Genomic DNA, 20,952 nt, shown 5'->3' with positions numbered 1-20,952 from the left:
CTGATTGGGAGAGATGGGAGGATGAATGAACGTGAAGAAAATATGGGGTGGCAACTATCACAATGATCTCAAACTGTGTTTCTAATACACAAGGAAATGAAACACATACTTCCACTTGCTAATCAGGAAACTCTTGGGTATGTTGTGGTGGACTGTCATTACAATTGCTATATAGAAACCTGGTAAAATTATGTTTGTAGCTAGTGTAGCTACCACCGAATGGCTCTGAATTCACTCTCAGCTTGCAGTCAAAGCTATAATCACTGATGGAGTTGACTGTAGTATTCTCAAAATGTATCCTGAGGTTGACAGCAGATGGGAGAATTCACATCATTGCTAACTTAGCTAGCTAACATACATTTTGAGAAAACAAGTTAGCTATGTGGCTAGCTAGCTAGTGTTGGCAACGTTTGGTGGTCAATGGGCGGCAGGTATTCTAGTAGTTAAGCGCGTTGGGCCAGTAACCGAAAGGTCGCTGGTTCGACTCGGTGAAAACTTGGTTGATATACCCTTGAGCAAAGTACTTAACCCTAATTGCTCCTGTAAGTCACTCTGGATAAGAGGGTCTGCTAAAGGACTATTTTTTTAAGGAGACTGAGAGCTAGCTAAACTGCTGAGCTAACAAACAATGTAACAAAAGTACAATTTTGGATTAGAAAAATACTCCAACAGGCTCTGCATTTCAGGAATCACAATAGCAAGTACTCCTGGTGCACTGTTAAATTATTTAGCCATTTAAACATTTATATTTTGAATAAAACACAGTTTTTGGTAAGCCCTCACTGGCTATCATGCAATTTAAGCTTGAGCCAGTGGGAGGTTTCGGACTCGGCGACAGTTGCTATCCATTGGAGCTCTGCGATTGGTTGCCCACAATTCTGGGCTGTGCTTAGCGAACTGGTCAATTCAGTCCGTCACAAACAGGACACTCATCTAGCTATCAAGCTATTATATTGCCATAAAAAAGCATTACATTGCCCATGGATATGTCTGTATATTCCCACTGTTTGCTTTGGCTTGTTTCTTCTCTCTCCAACCCTTCTCTCTTCTTCCTTTCTCTCCTCTCCTTTCTCTCCCTCTGTGGTTTTCCCCGCCAGGCGATGTGATCGTGGAGATCAACGGGAAATGTGTGCTGGGGAAGACCCACCCTGAGGTGGTGCAGATGTTCCAGTCCATCCCAGTAAGTCAGTATGTTGATATGGTGCTGTGCCGTGGCTACCCGCTGCCCCCAGACGTGGCGGAGGACACCGAGAACCCCCCTCCCCCACCTCCTCCGCCCCTGCAGGGGGGCGAGGTGGTGACTGCCGTGCCCCTCATCAATGGCCAGCCCCTGCTGGTGAAGGGCGACGTGCTGCACGGCTCCTCCCAGGAGCTCCACTACGTCACCACCGACGCCAGTGGACGGCCCATGGTGGCCGCGCTGCCCAATGGGAGGCTCTCTGAGCAGGGGGGAACAGGCCTGGTGCAGCCCGAGCTGGTGAGCGTGCCCCTGGTGAAGGGCCCGGGAGGGTTTGGCTTTGCCATCGCAGACTGTCCCCTTGGCCAGAAGGTGAAGATGATCCTAGACGCCCAGTGGTGCCGCGGCCTGCTTAAAGGGGACGTGATCAAGGAGATCAACCGTCAGAATGTTCAGACTCTGAGCCACGCCCAGGTGGTGGACATCCTCAAAGACCTACAGGTGGGGAGCGAGGTCAACGTGCTGGTGCTCAGAGGAGGTGAGTCACAGTGTCTTCTTAACACTGCCTTGTGGTTCATTAAAACCAACACTATGCCTGTTCCTACTGCTGCGACATCACTGTTGCCGCAGCATTAGCGTGATACAGTGATTTCTCAATGTGACCTTCAGTGTCCTTGGTGTGTCAGGTCAATGTGCTGATACTAGGAGATGAGAGATCGGATCAACTACCGCTCATGTACACACACTATGGTATGGTATCTTGGTGATGTCACTATGTCTGCAATAGGTGAACACATGAGGGACTGTTGCCTTTTTGGCATAAATTATCACGTAGTAATGACAATTGTAGAGTCACCTTATGCAACCCAACTCTCCTGTCAAATATACCTTTCACATATTCCCATAAACACCTCTCTGTATGCACAGATCTCTACCACATCTCCCTTTACAGGATATATACTGTATCTCTTCAGGCTGCTTCACAGCTTCTACTAAGGCTCTCTGTCAGGCATTCATACTGCAGTCTGTTGCAGGCCTGGGAAGGGAAGTTGCATAAGCACGGTCCTCTGTCTGCTCTGCTCCTGGGGAGAGAGGGAGGGGAAAGCACCCTTCAAACATCTCACACATCCATCTCCAGTCGCCCTGGGGAAATGGTACACAAGTCGATGAGCTTGGATTTGCTTTGATCATCATCGGAGGCACGGAGAATTTTTGCATGCTTCTATATCCTTGGCCCTTTAAATGGACACTTAGGGATTTTGACAATAAAGTATTTTTTCTGCTTTCGCATAGTCAGATGAACTTGTGGATACATATTTATGTCTCTGCGTGCAGTTTGAAGGAAGTTGCTAACTAGAGTTAGTGCAATTGCTAACTAGCAATACCTGACCACAGTGACTGACCAAAAATTAAGGAAATCTTTGACTATGTACAGACTCAGTTAGCATAGCCTTGCTATTGAGAAATGCCTCCAAAGGCAGACCTGGCTCTCAAGAGAAGACAGGCTTGCCCACAAAACGAGGTGGAAACTGAGCTGCACATCCTAACCTCCTGCCAATGTATGACCATATTATAGACACATACTTTTAATAAACTCACATATCTATTGGGTCAAATACCACAGTGTGCAATCACAGCAGCAACATGTGTGACTTGTTGCCACAAGAAAAGGGCAACCAGTGAAGAACAAACACCATTGTAAATACAACCTATATTTATGTTTACTTATTTTCCCTTTTGTACTTTTAACTATTTGCACATCATTACAACACTGTATATAGACATAAGACTGGGGCGGCAGGGTAGCCTAGTGGTTAGAGCAGTGGACTAGCAACCGGAAGGTTGCGAGTTCAAACCCCAAGGTACAAATCTGTCATTCTGCCCCTGAACAGGCAGTTAACCCACTGTTTGTTCCTAGGCCATTATTGAAAATAAGAATTTGTTCTTAACTGACTTGCCTGGTGAAATAAAGATAAATTTAAAATAAAATTTTTTGAAATGTCTTTATTCTTTTGGAACTTTTGTGTGTAAAGTTTACTGTTAATTTGTATTATTTATTTGACTTTTGTTTATTATCTATTTCACTTGCTTTGGCAATGTAAAAATATGTTTCCCATGCCAATAAAGCCCTTTGAATTGAATTGAAAGAGCGACTGAAGATACTGAATTCATCTAATCATCTTATACAGTGCCTTGCGAAAGTATTCGGCCCCCTTGAACTTTGCGACCTTTTGCCACATTTCAGGCTTCAAACATAAAGATATAAAACTGTATTTCTTGTGAAGAATCAACAACAAGTGGGACACAATCATGAAGTGGAACGACGATTTATTGGATATTTAAAACCTTTTTAACAAATCAAAAACTGAAAAATTGGGCGTGCAAAATTATTCAGCCCCCTTAAGTTAATACTTTGTAGCGCCACATTTTGCTGCGATTACAGCTGTAAGTGTCATGTCTTGTTATGTCTGTTCCTGTCCTTTCTCTTCATTCTCTCTCTCTGCTGGTCTTTTTAGGTTACCTTCTCTGTCTCTCATTCCTCAGCTGTTCTACATCTGCCCTAACTAGCTCATTCTCTCTTTCCCCACCTGTTCTCTCTTCCCCCTCTGATTAGGTCTCTATTTCTTTCTCTGTTCCTGCTACTTTCAGTGTCTGATTCTTGTTTGTGTTTTTTGATGCCAGAAGCAAGCTGTCGTCTCGTTTGCTTCCACCTTGTCCTGTCCTGTCGGAGTCTGCATGCATGGCAGGTGCAACCTGCATTATACTACGTTCTTTTGTTCCATTGACTACGTTGGAAGAGGATTTATGCCATTCCTGTTTTTTATTAAAGAACTCTGTTTTCTGTTAAAACCGCGTTTGGGTCTTCACTCAAGTTCATAACAGAAGAATCAGACCAAGAATGGACCCAGCGGCTCCGGACCCTTTTCACTCCGCCGTCGAGATCCAGGGAGCGATGCTAGGCAGACACGAGGAGGAATTGTCTGCTGCTCAACATGCCGTTGAGACCCTGGCCGTCCAAGTCTCCGACCTCACAAGACGGGTTCACCAACTCCACCTCGATCCACCGCCCACTTCCAGGGTTTCCGAGTCTCCGGAGCCCAGGATCAACAACCCGCCGTGTTACTCTGGGGAGCCCACTGAGTGCCGCTCATTCCTCACTCAGTGTGATGTGGTGTTCTCTCTCCAGCCCAACACTTACTCCAGGAGCGCAGCCCGCATCGCCTACGTCATTTCTCTCCTTACCGGACGGGCGCGTGAGTGGGGCACGGCAGTCTGGGAGGCGAGGGCTGAGTGTATTAACCAGTATCAGGACTTTAAGGAGGAGATGATACGGGTTTTTGACCGTTCTGTTTTTGGCGAGGAGGCTTCCAGGGCCCTGTCTTCCCTATGTCAGGGGAATCGATCCATAACGGATTATTCTATTGAGTTTCGCACTCTCGCTGCCTCTAGTGACTGGAACGAGCCGGCTTTGCTCGCTCGTTTTCTGGAGGGTCTCCACGTCGAGGTTAAGGATGAGATCCTCTCCCGGGAGGTTCCTTCCAGTCTGGACTCCTTAATAGCTCTCGCTATTCGCATAGAGCGACGGTTTGATCTTCGTCGCCGAGCTCGTGGAAAGGAGCTCACGTTCTCCGTTGCTCCCCTCTCCACATCACTGCCACCTGCCGCATCACTGCCACCCTCCTCCGCCGGCTCGGATGCTGAGCCTATGCAGCTGGGGGTATTCGCATCTCGGCCAAGGAGAGGGAACGGAGAATCACCAATCGCCTCTGTCTCTACTGCGGCTCCGCTGGTCATTTTGTCACCTCATGTCCAGTAAAAGGCCAGAGCTCATCAGTAAGAGGAGGGCTACTGGTGAGCGCAACTACTCAGGCCTCTCCTTCTGGATCACGCACTACCTTTCCGGTCCATCTCCGCTGGCCCGGTTCATCTGCTTCCTGCAGTGCCTTGATAGACTCTGGGGCGGAGGGCTGTTTTATGGACGAGACCTGGGCTCGGGAACATGACATTCCTCTCAGACAGTTAGGGGAGCCCAGGGCCTTGTTCGCTTTAGATGGTAGTTCTCTCCCCAAGATTCAGCGTGAGACGCTGCCTTTAACCCTCACTGTCTCTGGTAATCATAGCGAAACCATTTCTTTTTTAATTTTTCGTTCACCTTTTACACCTGTTGTTTTGGGTCATCCCTGGCTAGTGCGCCATAACCCTTCTATTAATTGGTCTAGTAATACTATCCTATCCTGGAATGTTTCTTGTCATGTAACCTGTTTAATGTCTGCTATCCCTCCTGTTTCCTCTGTCTCTTCTTCACAGGAGGAGCCTGGCGATTTGACAGGGGTGCCGGAGGAGTATCACGATCTGCGCACGGTGTTCAGTCGTTCCAAGGCCACTTCTCTCCCTCCACACCGGTCGTATGACTGTAGTATTGATCTCCTTCCGGGAACTACTCCCCCCGGGGTAGATTATACTCTCTGTCGGCTCCCGAACGTAAGGCTCTCGAGGATTATTTGTCGGTTTCGCTCGACGCCGGTACCATAGTCTCCTCCTCCTCCCCCGCCGGCGCGGGGTTCTTTTTTGTTCAGAAGAAGGACGGGTCCCTGCGCCCATGCGTGGATTATCGAGGGCTGAATGACATAACAGTTAAGAATCGTTATCCGCTTCCTCTTATGTCTTCAGCCTTCGAGATCCTGCAGGGAGCCAGGTTTTTCACCAAATTGGACCTTCGTAACGCCTACCATCTCGTGCGCATCAGGGAGGGGGACGAGTGGAAGACGGCGTTTAACACTCCGTTAGGGCACTTTGAATACCGGGTTCTTCCTTTCGGCCTCGTTAACGCTCCAGCTGTCTTTCAGGCACTAGTTAACGACGTCCTGAGAGACATGCTGAACATTTTTGTTTTCGTTTACATGGATGATATCCTGATTTTTTCACCGTCTCTCTCGATTCATGTTCAGCACGTGCGACGCGTCCTCCAGCGCCTTTTGGAGAACTGTCTTTATGTGAAGGCTGAGAAGTGCACTTTTCATGCCGCCTCTGTCCCTTTTCTCGGTTCCGTTATTTCCGCTGAGGGCATTAAGATGGATCCCGCTAAGGTCCAGGCTGTCATTGATTGGCCCGTTCCTAAGTCACGCGTCGAGCTGCAGCGCTTTCTGGGCTTCGCTAATTTCTACCGTCGTTTCATCCGTAATTTCGGTCAGGTGGCAGCTCCTCTCACAGCCCTTACTTCTGTTAAGACGTGCTTTAAGTGGTCCGTTTCCGCCCAGGGAGCTTTTGATCTTCTTAAGAATCGTTTTACATCCGCACCTATTCTTGTTACACCTGACATCTCTAGACAGTTTGTTGTTGAGGTTGACGCGTCAGAGGTGGGCGTGGGAGCCATTCTTTCTCAGCGCTCTCTCTGACGGCAAGGTCCATCCTTGCGCGTTTTTCTCTCATCGCTTATCGCCGTCAGAACGTAACTATGATGTTGGTAATCGCGAACTGCTCGCCATCCGCTTAGCCCTAGGCGAATGGCGACAGTGGTTGGAGGGGGCGACCGTTCCTTTTGTCGTTTGGACTGACCATAGGAACCTTGAGTACATCCGTTCAGCCAAACGACTTAATGCGCGTCAGGCTCGTTGGGCTCTGTTTTTCGCTCGTTTCGAGTTTGTTATTTCTTATCGTCCGGGCTCAAAAAACACCAAACCTGATGCTTTATCTCGTCTCTTCAGTTCTTCTGAGGTCTCCACCGACCCCGATGGGATTCTCCCTGAGGGGCGTGTTGTCGGGTTGACTGTCTGGGGAATTGAGAGGCAGGTAAAGCAAGCACTCGCTCACACTCCGTCGCCGCGAGCTTGTCCTAGGAACCTTCTGTTCGTTCCCGTTCCTACTCGTCCGGCCGTTCTTCAGTGGGCCCACTCTGCCAAGTTAGCCGGCCACCCCGGCCTTCGGGTACGCTCGCTTCCATTCGCCAGCGTTTCTGGTGGCCCACTCGGGAACGTGACGCGCGTCGATTTGTCGCCGCTTGTTCGGTCTGCGCGCAGACTAAATCTGGGAACTCTCCTCCTGCCGGCCGTCTCAGACCGCTTCCCATTCCCTCTCGACCGTGGTCTCACATCGCTTTAGATTTTATCACCGGACTGCCTTCATCAGCGGGGAAGACAGTTATTCTTACGGTTGTCGATAGATTCTCTAAGGCGGCTCATTTCATTCCTCTCGATAAGCTCCCTTCTGCTAAGGAGACGGCTCAGATCATTATCGAGAATGTTTTCCGAATTCATGGCCTTCCGTCTGACGTCGTTTCCGACAGAGGCCCGCAGTTCACGTCTCAATTTTGGAGGGAGTTTTGCCGTTTGATTGGGGCTTCCGTCAGTCTCTCGTCCGGCTTTCATCCCCAGTCTAACGGTCAAGCCGAACGGGCCAATCAGACTGTTGGTCGCATTTTACGCAGTCTTTCTTTTCGTAACCCTGCGTCTTGGTCAGAACAGCTCCCCTGGGCAGAGTACGCCCACAACTCGCTTCCCTCGTCTGCTACCGGTCTATCCCCTTTTCAGTGTAGCCTCGGGTACCAGCCTCCGCTGTTCTCATCTCAGCTCGCCGAGTCCTGCGTCCCCTCCGCTCAGGCTTTTGTCCAGCGTTGCGAGCGCACCTGGAAGGGGGTCAGGTCGGCACTTTGCCGTAATAGGGCGCAGACTGTGAGGGCCGCTAATAAGCGTAGGACCAAGAGTCCTAGATATTGTTGCGGTCAGAGAGTATGGCTCTCCACTCAGAACCTTCCCCTTAAGACAGCTTCTCGCAAGTTGGCCCCGCGGTTCATTGGTCCGTTCCGTATTTCCCAGGTCATTAATCCTGTCGCAGTGCGACTTCTTCTCCCCAGCTATCTTCGTCGCGTTCACCCGGTCTTCCATGTCTCCTGTGTTAAGCCCGTTCTTCGCGCCCCGCTCGTCCCTCCCACCCCCATCCTTGTCGAGGGCGCACCCATCTACAGGGTTCGTAAGATTTTGGACATGCGCCCTCGGGGCCGTGGTCATCAGTACCTAGTGGATTGGGAGGGGTACGGTCCTGAGGAGAGGAGTTGGGTTCCCTCTCGGGACGTGCTGGACCGTTCGCTGATCGATGATTTCCTCCGTTGCCGCCAGGTTTCCTCCTCGAGTGCGCCAGGAGGCGCTCGGTGAGTGGGGGGGTACTGTCATGTCTTGTTATGTCTGTTCCTGTCCTTTCTCTTCATTCTCTCTCTCTGCTGGTCTTTTTAGGTTACCTTCTCTGTCTCTCATTCCTCAGCTGTTCTACATCTGCCCTAACTAGCTCATTCTCTCTTTCCCCACCTGTTCTCTCTTCCCCCTCTGATTAGGTCTCTATTTCTTTCTCTGTTCCTGCTACTTTCAGTGTCTGATTCTTGTTTGTGTTTTTTGATGCCAGAAGCAAGCTGTCGTCTCGTTTGCTTCCACCTTGTCCTGTCCTGTCGGAGTCTGCATGCATGGCAGGTGCAACCTGCATTATACTACGTTCTTTTGTTCCATTGACTACGTTGGAAGAGGATTTATGCCATTCCTGTTTTTTATTAAAGAACTCTGTTTTCTGTTAAAATCGCGTTTGGGTCTTCACTCAAGTTCATAACAGTAAGTCGCTTGGGGTATGTCTCTATCAGTTTTGCACATGGAGAGACTGAAATTTTTTCCCATTCCTCCTTGCAAAACAGCTCGAGCTCAGTGAGGTTGGATGGAGAGCATTTGTGAACAGCAGTTTTCAGTTCTTTCCACAGATTCTCGATTGGATTCAGGTCTGGACTTTGACTTGGCCATTCTAACACCTGGATATGTTTATTTTTGAACCATTCCATTGTAGATTTTGCTTTAAGTTTTGGATCATTGTCTTGTTGGAAGACAAATCTCCGTCCCAGTCTCAGGTCTTTTGCAGACTCCATCAGGTTTTCTTCCAGAATGGTCCTGTATTTGGCTCCATCCATCTTCCCATCAATTTTAACCATCTTCCCTGTCCCTGCTGAAGAAAAGCAGGCCCAAACCATGATGCTGTCACCACCATGTTTGACAGTGGGGATGGTGTGGTCAGGGTGATGAGCTGTGTTGCTTTTACGCCAAACATAACGTTTTGCATTGTTGCCAAAAAGTTCCATTTTGGTTTCATCTGACCAGAGCACCTTCTTCCACATGTTTGGTGTGTCTCCCAGGTGGCTTGTGGCAAACTTTAAACAACACTTTTTATGGATATCTTTAAGGAATGTCTTTCTTCTTGCCACTCTTCCATAAAGGCCAGATTTGTGCAATATACGACTGATTGTTGTCCTATGGACAGAGTCTCCCACCTCAGCTGTAGATCTCTGCAGTTCATCCAGAGTGATCATGGGCCTCTTGGCTGCATCTCTGATCAGTCTTCTCCTTGTATGAGCTGAAAGTTTAGAGGGACGGCCAGGTCTTGGTAGATTTGCAGTGGTCTGATACTCCTTCCATTTCAATATTATCGCTTGCACAGTGCTCCTTGGGATGTTTAATGCTTGGGAAATCTTTTTGTATCCAAATCCGGCTTTAAACTTCTTCACAACAGTATCTCGGACCTGCCTGGTGTGTTCCTTGTTCTTCATGATGCTCTCTGCGCTTTTAACGGACCTCTGAGACTATCACAGTGCAGGTGCATTTATACGGAGACTTGATTACACACAGGTGGATTGTATTTATCATCATTAGTCATTTAGGTCAACATTGGATCATTCAGAGATCCTCACTGAACTTCTGGAGAGAGTTTGCTGCACTGAAAGTAAAGGGGCTGAATAATTTTGCACGCCCAATTTTTCAGTTTTTGATTTGTTAAAAAAGTTTGAAATATCCAATAAATGTCGTTCCACTTCATGATTGTGTCCCACTTGTTGTTGATTCTTCACAAAAAAAATACAGTTTTATATCTTTATGTTTGAAGCCTGAAATGTGGCAAAAGGTCGCAAAGTTCAAGGGGGCCGAATACTTTCGCAAGGCACTGTATGTTCTTGATGACAGTCCTTGGGTTAGATTCTTCACATCGGAACAAAAGAATTGAGCTAGATCTCCTGGTTACATCAGGGTCCATAAACCCTATCACACTTTTCAGACTGAACCGTCATCCCCTTTAGGCTTCCAGAGAGGTGCATGCTCGTGAATCAATTTAATGCTGGAGCTATATTAACAGTGGGAACAATCTGAGCGTGAGAGATGAAACATGTGTGTGTACTGTACAGTTAACATTATTGTTCATTGGATTTTATGCATGACTCTCTCTGTCTCTCTCTGTCTCGCTCACTATGCTAGTCCTCTCTCATGTAGGTCCCCTCTCTCAAATGTACATATCTCCTATTTATCTTTAATAACACAGTGATGTCATACTTCTTTATGGATTAGGCTACAACACTGTTTTAAACCTCCTGAGTCTAGACTGTTGAAACTGTTATTCCTTCACTGCTCCCGTTCTCTGTTAGGTTGACAGTGCCATCTACTGGTTGATGTCTCATTAGTATTTTTTTTTTAAACCTTCCCATGACTCTTCCTTGTGTTTTTCACAGGTCAGACATCTCCTGTGAAGAGCCTGAAACCTGTGAGTAAAAGAAAACACTTCTATAATACTCTGTGTTTTACTATTGTGTGCCCAGACGCTTATCCCCCATTTTCTTATTCAAGTATTTTGTCCTTGAGTGGAAAGCAGTTAACCAGCAAGCCCCAATGCATCAGATTAAATGATAACTATACATTTGAATATTGATTATGTTTGCTTTGAAAATTGTCTTAATTACTTCTATTCAGCATTCCTTTTTTGTCTGGGGATTTTAATGGTAATGAAGCACATAGCCTATTTAGATAATATTGTATATTAGTATGACAGCTTTAGATGAAGCTGGCCTTTTCAACAGAATAGGCCTGTCAGCGCCATAGGGAACTCTTTTTTTAGCCTGTGAATGGTAAATTACATTCAAAATTCCATCGGCCTTTGGTTTACTATTGAGCTTGCGGTGGTAATGTGAAAGCAATGCGGGAGCCTGCGGTGGAATGACCTTTCGTTCCTTTAGTATTCAATCACCATTACATCCTGTGCTATGTGTCTGGGTAATGAGATGTACGTAGACTGTGTGGTCTTTAATGTGCTCTAATTGCGCTGTCTGTGGCCCTGTGGCCCCATCAGAGGCAGGAAATGACATCGAGCACAGAGACTCTGGACTGTGTCACAGACTCTGTCCCCCAGGCCCTCCCTTTCCACTCCAACACTTCAACCCTGCGCAACAACTCCCCCAAACGAGACGCCACAGAGATGTACCTCAAGTCCAAGGCCCTGCTGGAGAGCAAGCGTGAGTGCACATACTATAGCAACACATACAGACTGAGGAGGCCTAGTACTCCTATGCTCAGTTATTCCATCCATAGCTCTGTAATGGATTACAGTGTTTCATTTGTAAGTTCGTGACCATCTGTTAAGGGTCATCCTACATTTGTGAATACAGTATCAATGTGAGCTGGAAGATAAGCCTGTGAGTTCACCCTGCTGACCAGATGATACCCTATCTAACCACAGTAACCCCTATCCACAGAGCCTCACACCAAAGACCTGGATGTGTTCATCAAGAGGGACCAGGAGACTGGCTTTGGCTTCCGTGTTCTGGGAGGAGAAGGTCCAGAGCAGCCAGTGAGTACCGAAGTATGAACTTCCTCCCTGTTAGATTATCTTTGTTAATTTTCAACACCCAGGAAAGCCTATTGCCTACTGTGTCTTCTATGGACAGTGTTTCTGACTCAAAGTGTAACTCTCTCTGACAGGTGTATATTGGTGCCATCGTGCACCTTGGTGCAGCTGAGAAGGATGGACGCCTGAGGGCTGGTGATGAGCTCATAGGCATCGATGGAATCATGGTCAAGGGCCGTTCCCACAAGCAGGTTCTGGACCTGATGACTAACGCTGCCCGCAATGGTCAGGTCATGCTGACTGTGCGTCGGAAAGTCATCTACAGAGGTGAGCACTCACTGACTGCCTGGAACCTCTACACCTTGATCTCTAACACACACACACACTTGCATACAGTACACACACGCCATCTATGTATTTGATACTGGATTTCAGTCTATACTCTCCATGCATTTTTCAATCAGATATGACTGAGGAGGAGGCAGGGCTCCACATGCCTCCAGTGTTGGTGAACGGCTCCCCCAGACTCCCTCGTATCCAGATGCCCAGTGTGCTGGACCACGAGTCCTTCGACATCACCCTCCACCGCAAGGACAGCGAGGGCTTCGGCTTCGTCATCCTCACCTCCAAGAGCAAGCCCCCGCTAGGGGGTGAGAATGGACCTGATGTCCAACATTAGCACTGCTTATCCCAGACACAACCACACACACACCACTCTCCTCTATAGCATCATCACCCAAATTATCCAGGAACAGAGTTTGAAGGTTCTTCCTGTGAAAAGATTATTACTTCTTTACTATTGAGTAATATAGTCCCTTAAATACCATTTGTATATTTCTGACTGAATCCATCAGGTGGGATGGGTGTGCTATTATTAGATATCTCTCTGTTTGCAGTGATCCCTCATAAGATCGGACGCATCATCGAAGGCAGCCCCACTGACCGCTGTGGCCTGCTGAATGTAGGCGACCGCATCTCAGCGGTCAACGGGCGGTCCATCGTGGGGCTGTCTCACAATGACATCGTTCAGCTCATCAAGGATGCTGGCAATGCTGTCACCCTTACTGTGGTTCCCGAGGACGGTAAGCTTCACCAGAAGTGTCACCCATGGGATGGGACTGTGTTGGTTTTCCTAGTATTCTCAGTCATATACCAATGATCTCTGTGTGGGATGGTTGTTTTGTGTTTGTGTTATCATAATGTTGTGACTTGTATTTTGTCTGTTCCAGAATACAAGGGCCCTCCCTCTGGTGCCAGCTCAGCCAAGCAGAGCCCCGCCCCTCATCACAGAGCTATGGGTCAGAGGTCAGCTATGCATGACGAGCGGTAAGGTCCTGATCTCACTACTACACCAAGACACGGATTAAACCCCTGCTTCAGCATTTAGCAGAACAACCCAGAGACTTATGTCTGACACAACATCTTAATGATTAAAATTGCTTTGTTCTCTGTGCCCCCAGCGGAGACACTACTGTACATTATTGAAGATATAACATAGTGTTACTGAATGCTGTTGTCTGTTCTAGTTATAACCTAGATCTGGAGGAGGAGAAGAGGGAGGGAGTCACCTGGGCCGACTACAAAACTCTGCCTCTGAGCGAACAGGGAACAATGTGTGTTACAGGCCCCAGACAGGCAAGGCTCATACCATTATTACTGTCATTGTTTTAATCTGGTGTTTTAGAGATTTTCCATCAATCAAATAATATATGACTCAGAAAAAACTGCACTAAGTTATAACTTAAGTTATAACGTGTGTGTACGTGCTTGTGTGTGTGTTCATATTGTGTGCGTGTGTGTGAGTGCATGTGCTTACGTGCATGTGAGTGTGTGTGTTTGCATGCTTGCGTGTGTGTGTGTGTGTACATATGTGTGTGTGTACGCATGCGCCACGCAGGGCTGTATCACGGTGGAGCTGGACCGGGGGTCCCGGGGTTTTGGCTTCAGTCTGAGGGGAGGGACAGAGTACAACATGGGCCTGTACATCCTGAGACTGGCTGAGGAGGGGCCTGCCCTGCTGGACAGCAGGATCCATGTAAGTCTGACCCCCGGTGCCTTAGGAAACATCCACACAGATGACTGTTACTAGACTATTCATGATATCAAGTTTCTGTCATGTCTTATAAATGACTAATTACATATTTTGTTGCCATCGAGGAGTTGATCATCTAGATTGTGCCTGTATGAGCAGGTGGGGGATCAGGTAGTGGAGATCAATGGAGAGCCGACCCAGGGGATCACCCATACCCGCGCCATTGAGCTGATCCAGGCTGGAGGCAGCAAAGTGCTGCTCCTGTTAAGGCCAGGGCAGGGTCTGGTACAAGACAACAGTAAGTACACACAGAAGTCTAGATCTAGAAGATAATATTGACCTTTTTTGTGGTATGAGATGCAGGGTGTTTGAATATCCTTGTTTGTTGGGCGAGTTATAACATGTTACTAGCATTTAACAAGGGTGCGCTAATTAACATGAACTGACGCAGCAATGCCTTGTAAACACATTAATTAATGATTTAGCTATCTCTGTTGGCTACTTCATTCATTTATGTTAATTAAAGTACTGTACCCTTAATGTGAAATGTCCCCCAAACTGAGTGCCTAACTGTGTTGGGGATGTTTCATGAATGGAGTCCTCTGCTGTCTATATATAACTGCTTACTCTTGGCACTTCCTCTCCTCCCCCTGTTGCAGGTGATTGCGTCCCCTCTACTGTGTGCTATTACTCAAACGAGCACCACCACTAACCACTTCACTGTTTTTACTGGCCTGTCCTCTTTTACCTTGGTAATTCCTATCATTTACTTCTTGATTCCTCCTTTCATCTGTCTAAACTAGTTCATCTGAATTTTGCTCTTGTACGTTACTTGTTATTTTCATAAGGATATGTGAGCCACTCTATAAATATTTTACATCTGTGTAATCACTTATTTTACTTCTAGGTAAATTGGATCCAACTGTCACTTCATCCACAAGCTTTCCTAGAGAGGCGCTTGTCTCAGAGACATCCCCTCTCGCTTCTCCATTCTCCACCTGCACCTTCACCTCAGGTTCCTCCTCTTTCACCAGTGAGACCCCTGACTGGAACTCCCTGCCCCACCGAACGCTCCACCCCCAGTGCAGCAGGGGCACTGGCTCAGTGGAGTGGAATGGAGAGTGGGCAGACAGGCAGGCTGACATGCTCTCTCCCATCACCCCTGAGCAGATCAACCTCTATAAGGTCAAACCAGGTCATACCAGGTCTAAAGACTCCAAGGAGCCCAGCAGCCCAAAGAAAACAGGTGAAACGTTCTCTAAAGCCAAAGAGCACAGTCCCAAAAAATCTGAGAGGAAGGGACAGGAAGCAGAGCCAAGCAAAAACAGGAAGTCCCACTGCCAGAAAGGAAGTTGGTCACCTAGCCCCAAGAAGTCTTCTCGAAAAAGACAGGAAGCCTCGAGCCAGTTGCATGTAAAGAAACAGCAGGTACAGCAGAGCACATCAAAGGAGCTTTCCAGCAAGGAGCCCTTTGATGAAAACAAAAACAGCAAAAGGGGAGATTCAAAGGGCAGGAAAAGCACACAGGAGAGAGAAGGGATAACAGGAAAGAACAAGGCTGCCCATGGCCAGGTCAGTATTGAAAAGAAAGTGGGGACAGAGTCAGGACATCACATGCCAACCCCTATGGAGACAGGGGCATGGAGAGATATTCTGAAAGTTACTCTAGAGAAGAGTAAACCTCAAGATGGAGAAAAGGAAAAACGCAAAGAACAGACAAGCAAAAAATACATAGGGGCTTCCTTAAAAGAGGGAAAGACTAGAAAATATTATGGGGCCTCTACAACAGAGGAAAAGAGTATAAAAGACACACAGGCCTCTCCAAATGCCATTCAGCAGGATACTCTGAACCAAAAGGGTCAGATTAGCCCGGGCCCCTGGAAAGTCCCCAGCTCAGCCAGAATCCTCTCCCAGGCTGAGGTGCTGCGTAATCCCCCTTACTGATACAGTATGGACAACACTGTGTGGACACATAATACACAGACTTGAGCTGTACCACACCATGCTGTATATTGTTGGTCTGTTTCTTTCTCCAATGAGATGGATGGACGAGGAATGGCAGGCAACCTTATCGGCCATGTGTCATGTCCATCTGTGTCCGTGAAGAGGACTTTTTTAAGCTCTATTGGCCTTTGACATTAGGAATGGCGTGTAATCCAACACTCATCTCTCTTCCTGCCTCGTGTGCTGCTTCAGACATCTCTGATCTGGGCCATACGCATGTTTGGAATGTTTAGGGCCTATTCTTGGACATCTTGTGGAATGAAAACTAACCATACTTCACCCATTATAATGCAATTATTATCCCATATGCAACCAAGCAGAAAGGTCTTTAACACACACAAAGTTAAGGTGTCAGTAAAGGTTTTATTTTCATGTTGGGTATCTACAGCAAGCCCCTTGGGATTGGCCTTTTCACATGGCACTCTTTTCCCAAGGGATTTGCTCAACTGCATGCAGTCCGTACGTTTATTTTATTGCACGCCTTTACCACTCCACTGAGTATGATCCGTTCACCTGATGTGAAAATACTGATGCCGAAGTTCTGACCTTAACACCATGTAGAGATTTCAGACTTTATTCAGAAAGCATTAGCTTTACGAAGGATTCTAGACAGTTCTAAGACAATAGACATGATTCGCGAATACAAAATATATCATTACAAAAGACCAGAAACTTGTGGTTTGAGATATTGTTTACCATGTGTATGATAACCTATGTGTAATTTATTGAAATTATAGATTAATATAGATATACAGTACCAGTCAAACGTTTGGACACACTTACTCATTCAAGGGTATTTCTCTATTTTTGCTATTTTATACATTGTAGAATAATAGTTAAGACATCAAAACTATGAAATAACACATATGGAATCATGTAGTAACCAAAAAAGTGTTAATTGAAAATGTATTTTATAATTGAGATTCTTCAAACTAGCACCCTTTGCCTTGATGACAGCTTTGCACACTCTTGACATTCTCTCAACCAGCTTCATGAGGTAGTCACCTTGAATGCATTTCAATTAACAGGTGTGCCTTAAAAAAAGATAATTTGTGGAATTTCTTTCTTTCTTAATACGTTTGAGCCTATCAGTTTTGTTGTGACAAGGTAGGGGTGGTTTACAGAATATACCCCTATTTGGTAAAAGACCAAGTCCATATTATGATAAGAACAGCTCAAATAAGCAAAGATAAATGACAGTCCATCATTGCTTGAAGACATGAAGATGTGTGTTGACCTCCTACACCTCATCAATGGGGTGGCAGGGTAGCCTAGTGGTTAGAGCGTTGGACTAGTAACCGGAAGGTTGCAAGTTCAAACGCCCGAGCTGACAAGGTACAAATCTGTTGTCATGCCCCTGAACAAGCAGTTAACCCACTGTTCCTAGGCCATCATTGAAAATAAGAATTTGTTCTTAACTGACTTGCCTAGTTAAATAAAGGTAAATAAATACAATTTCAAGAACTTTGAAAGTTTCTTAAAGTGCAGTCACAAAAATCATTAAGCGCTATGATGAAACTGGCTCTCGTGAGGACAGCCACAGGAAAGGAAGACCCAGAGTTACCTCTGCTGCAGAGGATAAGTTAATTGGAGTTGACTGCACCTCAGATTGCAGCCCAAATAAATGCTTCACAGAGTTCAAGTAACAGACACATCTCAACATCAGCTGTTCAGAGGAGACTGTGTGAATCAGGCCTTCATGGTTGAATTACTGAAAAGAAACCACTACTTAAGGACACCAATAAGAAGAAAAGACTTGCTTGGGCAAAGAAACACAAGTAATGGACATTAGACCAGTGGAAATCTTTATTTTGGTCTGATGAGTCCAAATTAGAGATTTATGGTTCCAACCACGTGTCTTTGTAAGACGCAGAGTAGTTGAACAGATGATCTGCGCATGTGTTGGTTACCACCATGAAGCATGGAGGAGGAGGTGTGATGGTGTGGGGGTGCTTTGCTGGTGACACTGTCTGTGAATTATTTAGAATTCAAGGCAAACTTAACCAGCACGGCTATGACAGCATTCTGCAGCAATGCACCATCCCATCTGGTTTGCACTTAGTGGGACTATGATTTGTTTTTCAAGAGGAAAATGACCAAACACACCTCCGTCCTGTGTAAGGGCTATTTGACCAAGAAGGAGAGTGATGGAGTGCTGCATCAGATGACCTGGCCTCCACAATCACCTGACCTCAACCCAATTGAGATGGTTTGGGATGATTTGGACCGCAGAGGGAAGGAAAAGCAACCAACTATTGCTCAGAATATGTGGGAACTCCTTCAAGACTGTTGGAAAAGCATTCCAGGTGAAGCTGGTTCAGAGAATGCAAAGAGTGTGCAAAGCTGTCATCAAGGCAAAGGGTGGCTACTTTGAAGAATATAAAATATATTTTCATTTGTTTATCACATGTGTAATTTAATAGTTTTGATGTCTTCACTAATATTCTACAATGTAGAAAACAGTACAAAATAAAGAAAAACCCTTGAATTACTAGGTGTGTCAACTTTTGACTGGTACTGTGTATATATATATATATATATATATATATATATATATATATATATATATATATATATATATATATATATATATATATATATATATATATACACACTACCGTTCAAAAGTTTGAGGTCACTTAGAATTTTTTTGTCCAATAAAATAACATCAAATTGATCAGAAATACAGTGTAGACATGGTTAATGTTGTAAATTACTTTTGTAGCTGGAAACGGCAGATTTTTTAAGGAATATCTACATAGGCGTACAGAGGCCCATTATCAGCAACCATCACTCCAGTGTTCCAGTGGCCCGTTGTGTTAGCTAATCTAAGTTCATCATTTAAAAGGCTAATTGATCATTAGAAAACCATTTTGCAATTATGTTAGCACAGCTGAAAACTGTTGTTCTGACTAAAGAAGCAATAAAACTGGCCTTCTTCAGACTCGTTGAGTATCTGGAGCATCAGCATTTGTGGGTTCGATTACAGGCTGATAATGGCCAGAGACAAAGAACTTTCTTCTGAAACTCGAGAGTTTCTCTGTCCAGTGTCTGTGTTCTTTTGCCCCTCTTAATCTTTTATTTGTATTTAATTTGCCCAGTCTGAGATATGGCTTTTTCTTTGCAACTCTGCCTAGAAGGCCAGCATCCCGGAGTCACCTCTTCACTGTTGACATTGAAACTGGTGTTTTGCGGATACTATTTAATGAAGCTGCCAGTTGAGGACTTGTGAGGCATCTGTTTCTCAAACTAGACACTCTAATGTACTTGTCTTCTTGCTCAGTTGTGCACTGGGGCCTCCCACTCCTTTCTATTCTGGTTAGAGCCAGTTTGCGCTGTTCTATGAAGGGACACCGACAACGATAACTGCCTGATCACAGACAACGACGAGACAGCCTATAGGGAGGAGGTCAGAGACCTGGCCGGGTGGTGCCAGAATAACAACCTCTCCCTCAACGTAACCAAGACTAAGGAGATGATTGTGGAGTACAGGAAAAGGAGGACCGAGTACGCCCCCATTCTCATTGACTGGGCTGTAGTGTCACCAACAAACTAGAATGGTACAAACACACCAAAACAGTCGTGAAGATGGCACGACATAGCCTATTTCCCCTCAGGAAACTAAAAAGATTTGGCATGGGTCCGGAGATTCTCAAAAGGTTCTACAGCTGCAACATCGAGAGCATCCTGACTGGTTGCATCACTGCCTCGTATGGCAATTGCTCAGCCTCCGACCGCAAGGCACTACAGAGGGTAGTGCGTACGGCTCAGTACATCACTGGGGCTAAGCTGCCTGCTATCCAGGACCTCTACACCAGGCGATGTCAGAGGAAGGCCCTAAAAGTTGTCAAAGTCCCCAGCGACCCCAGTCATAGACTGTTCTCTCCACTACCGCATGGCAAGCGGTACTGGAGTACCAAGTCTAGGACAAAAAGGCTTCTCAACAGTTTTTACCCCCAAGCCATAAGACTCCTGAACAGGTAATCAAATGGCTACCCGGACTATTTGCATTGTGTGCCCACGCCCCAACCCCTCTTTTACGCTGCTGCTACTCTCTGTTTATCATATATGCACAGCCACTTTAACTATACATTCATGTACATATGTACATACTACCTCAATTGGCCAAACCAACCAGTGTACCCGCACATTGGCTAACCGGGCTATCTGCATTGTGTCCCACCACCCGCCAACCTCTCTTTACGCTACTGCTACTCTCTGTTCATCATATATGCATAGTCACTTTAACCATATCTACATCTATCTATGTACATACTACCTCAATCAGCCTGACTAACCGGTGTCTGTATGTAACCTCGCTACTTTTATAGCCTCGCTACTGTTTTTCACTGTCTTTTTTACTGTGGTTTTTATTTCTTTACTTACATATTGTTCACCTAATACCTTTTTTGCACTATTGGTTAGAGACTGTAAGTAAGAATTTCACTGTAAGGTCTACCTGTTGTATTTGGCGTACATGACAAATAAACTTTGATTTGATTTGAGTAGTACCCAGCGTTGTACAAGATCTTCAGTTTCTTAGCAATTTCTCGCATGGAATAGCCTTAATTTCTCAGAACAAGAATAGACGGATGCGTTTCAGAAGAAAGTTATTTGTTTCTGGCCATTTTGAGCCTGTAATCGAACACACAAATGCTGATGCTCCAGATACTCAACTAGTCTAAAGAAGGCCAGTTTTATTGCTTCTTTAATTAGAACAATCAGCTGTGCTAACATAATTGCTAAATGTTTTTCTAATGATCAATTAGCCTTTTAAAATGATAAACTTGGATTAGCTAACGCAACATGCCATTGGAACACAGGAGTGATGGTTGCTGATAATGGGCCTCTGTACACCTATGTAGATATTCCATAAAGAAAACCAGCCATTTTCAGCTGCAATAGTCATTTACAACATTAACAATGTCTACACTGTATTTCTGATCAATTTGATGTTATTTTAATGGACAAAAAATTTGTTTTTCTTTCAAAAACAAGGACATTTCTAAGTGACCCCAAACTTTTGAACGGTAGTGTGTATATATATATATATATATGTATATACTGTATATATATTGTATGTATACTGTATGTAGTCATACTGAGCCAT

General features: G+C 45.8%; 1 protein-coding gene across 1 annotated transcript in view; it reads left to right on the top strand.

Annotated features, from left to right (window-relative positions):
- LOC135540104 (membrane-associated guanylate kinase, WW and PDZ domain-containing protein 3-like) overlaps positions 1 to 16,647 on the top strand; it is a 178,559-nt gene extending 161,912 nt beyond the window's left edge. The window contains exons 10-21 of the mRNA XM_064966482.1: positions 1,098 to 1,715; positions 10,698 to 10,729; positions 11,312 to 11,474; positions 11,715 to 11,809; positions 11,941 to 12,133; positions 12,271 to 12,456; positions 12,703 to 12,888; positions 13,036 to 13,132; positions 13,333 to 13,441; positions 13,704 to 13,841; positions 13,998 to 14,136; positions 14,746 to 16,647. Coding sequence (XP_064822554.1) covers positions 1,098 to 1,715; positions 10,698 to 10,729; positions 11,312 to 11,474; positions 11,715 to 11,809; positions 11,941 to 12,133; positions 12,271 to 12,456; positions 12,703 to 12,888; positions 13,036 to 13,132; positions 13,333 to 13,441; positions 13,704 to 13,841; positions 13,998 to 14,136; positions 14,746 to 15,782 — 2,993 coding nt within the window. The 3' untranslated portion in view covers positions 15,783 to 16,647. The remainder of the gene's footprint in view (positions 1 to 1,097; positions 1,716 to 10,697; positions 10,730 to 11,311; positions 11,475 to 11,714; positions 11,810 to 11,940; positions 12,134 to 12,270; positions 12,457 to 12,702; positions 12,889 to 13,035; positions 13,133 to 13,332; positions 13,442 to 13,703; positions 13,842 to 13,997; positions 14,137 to 14,745) is intronic.
- The last annotated feature ends 4,305 nt before the right edge of the window (positions 16,648 to 20,952 follow it).

Source organism: Oncorhynchus masou, chromosome 5 (assembly GCF_036934945.1).
Source record: "Oncorhynchus masou masou isolate Uvic2021 chromosome 5, UVic_Omas_1.1, whole genome shotgun sequence".
Taxonomy (NCBI): domain Eukaryota; kingdom Metazoa; phylum Chordata; class Actinopteri; order Salmoniformes; family Salmonidae; genus Oncorhynchus; species Oncorhynchus masou.
The sequence above is the reverse complement of the archived record's forward strand: the minus strand, read 5'-3'. Positions and strand labels throughout refer to the sequence as shown.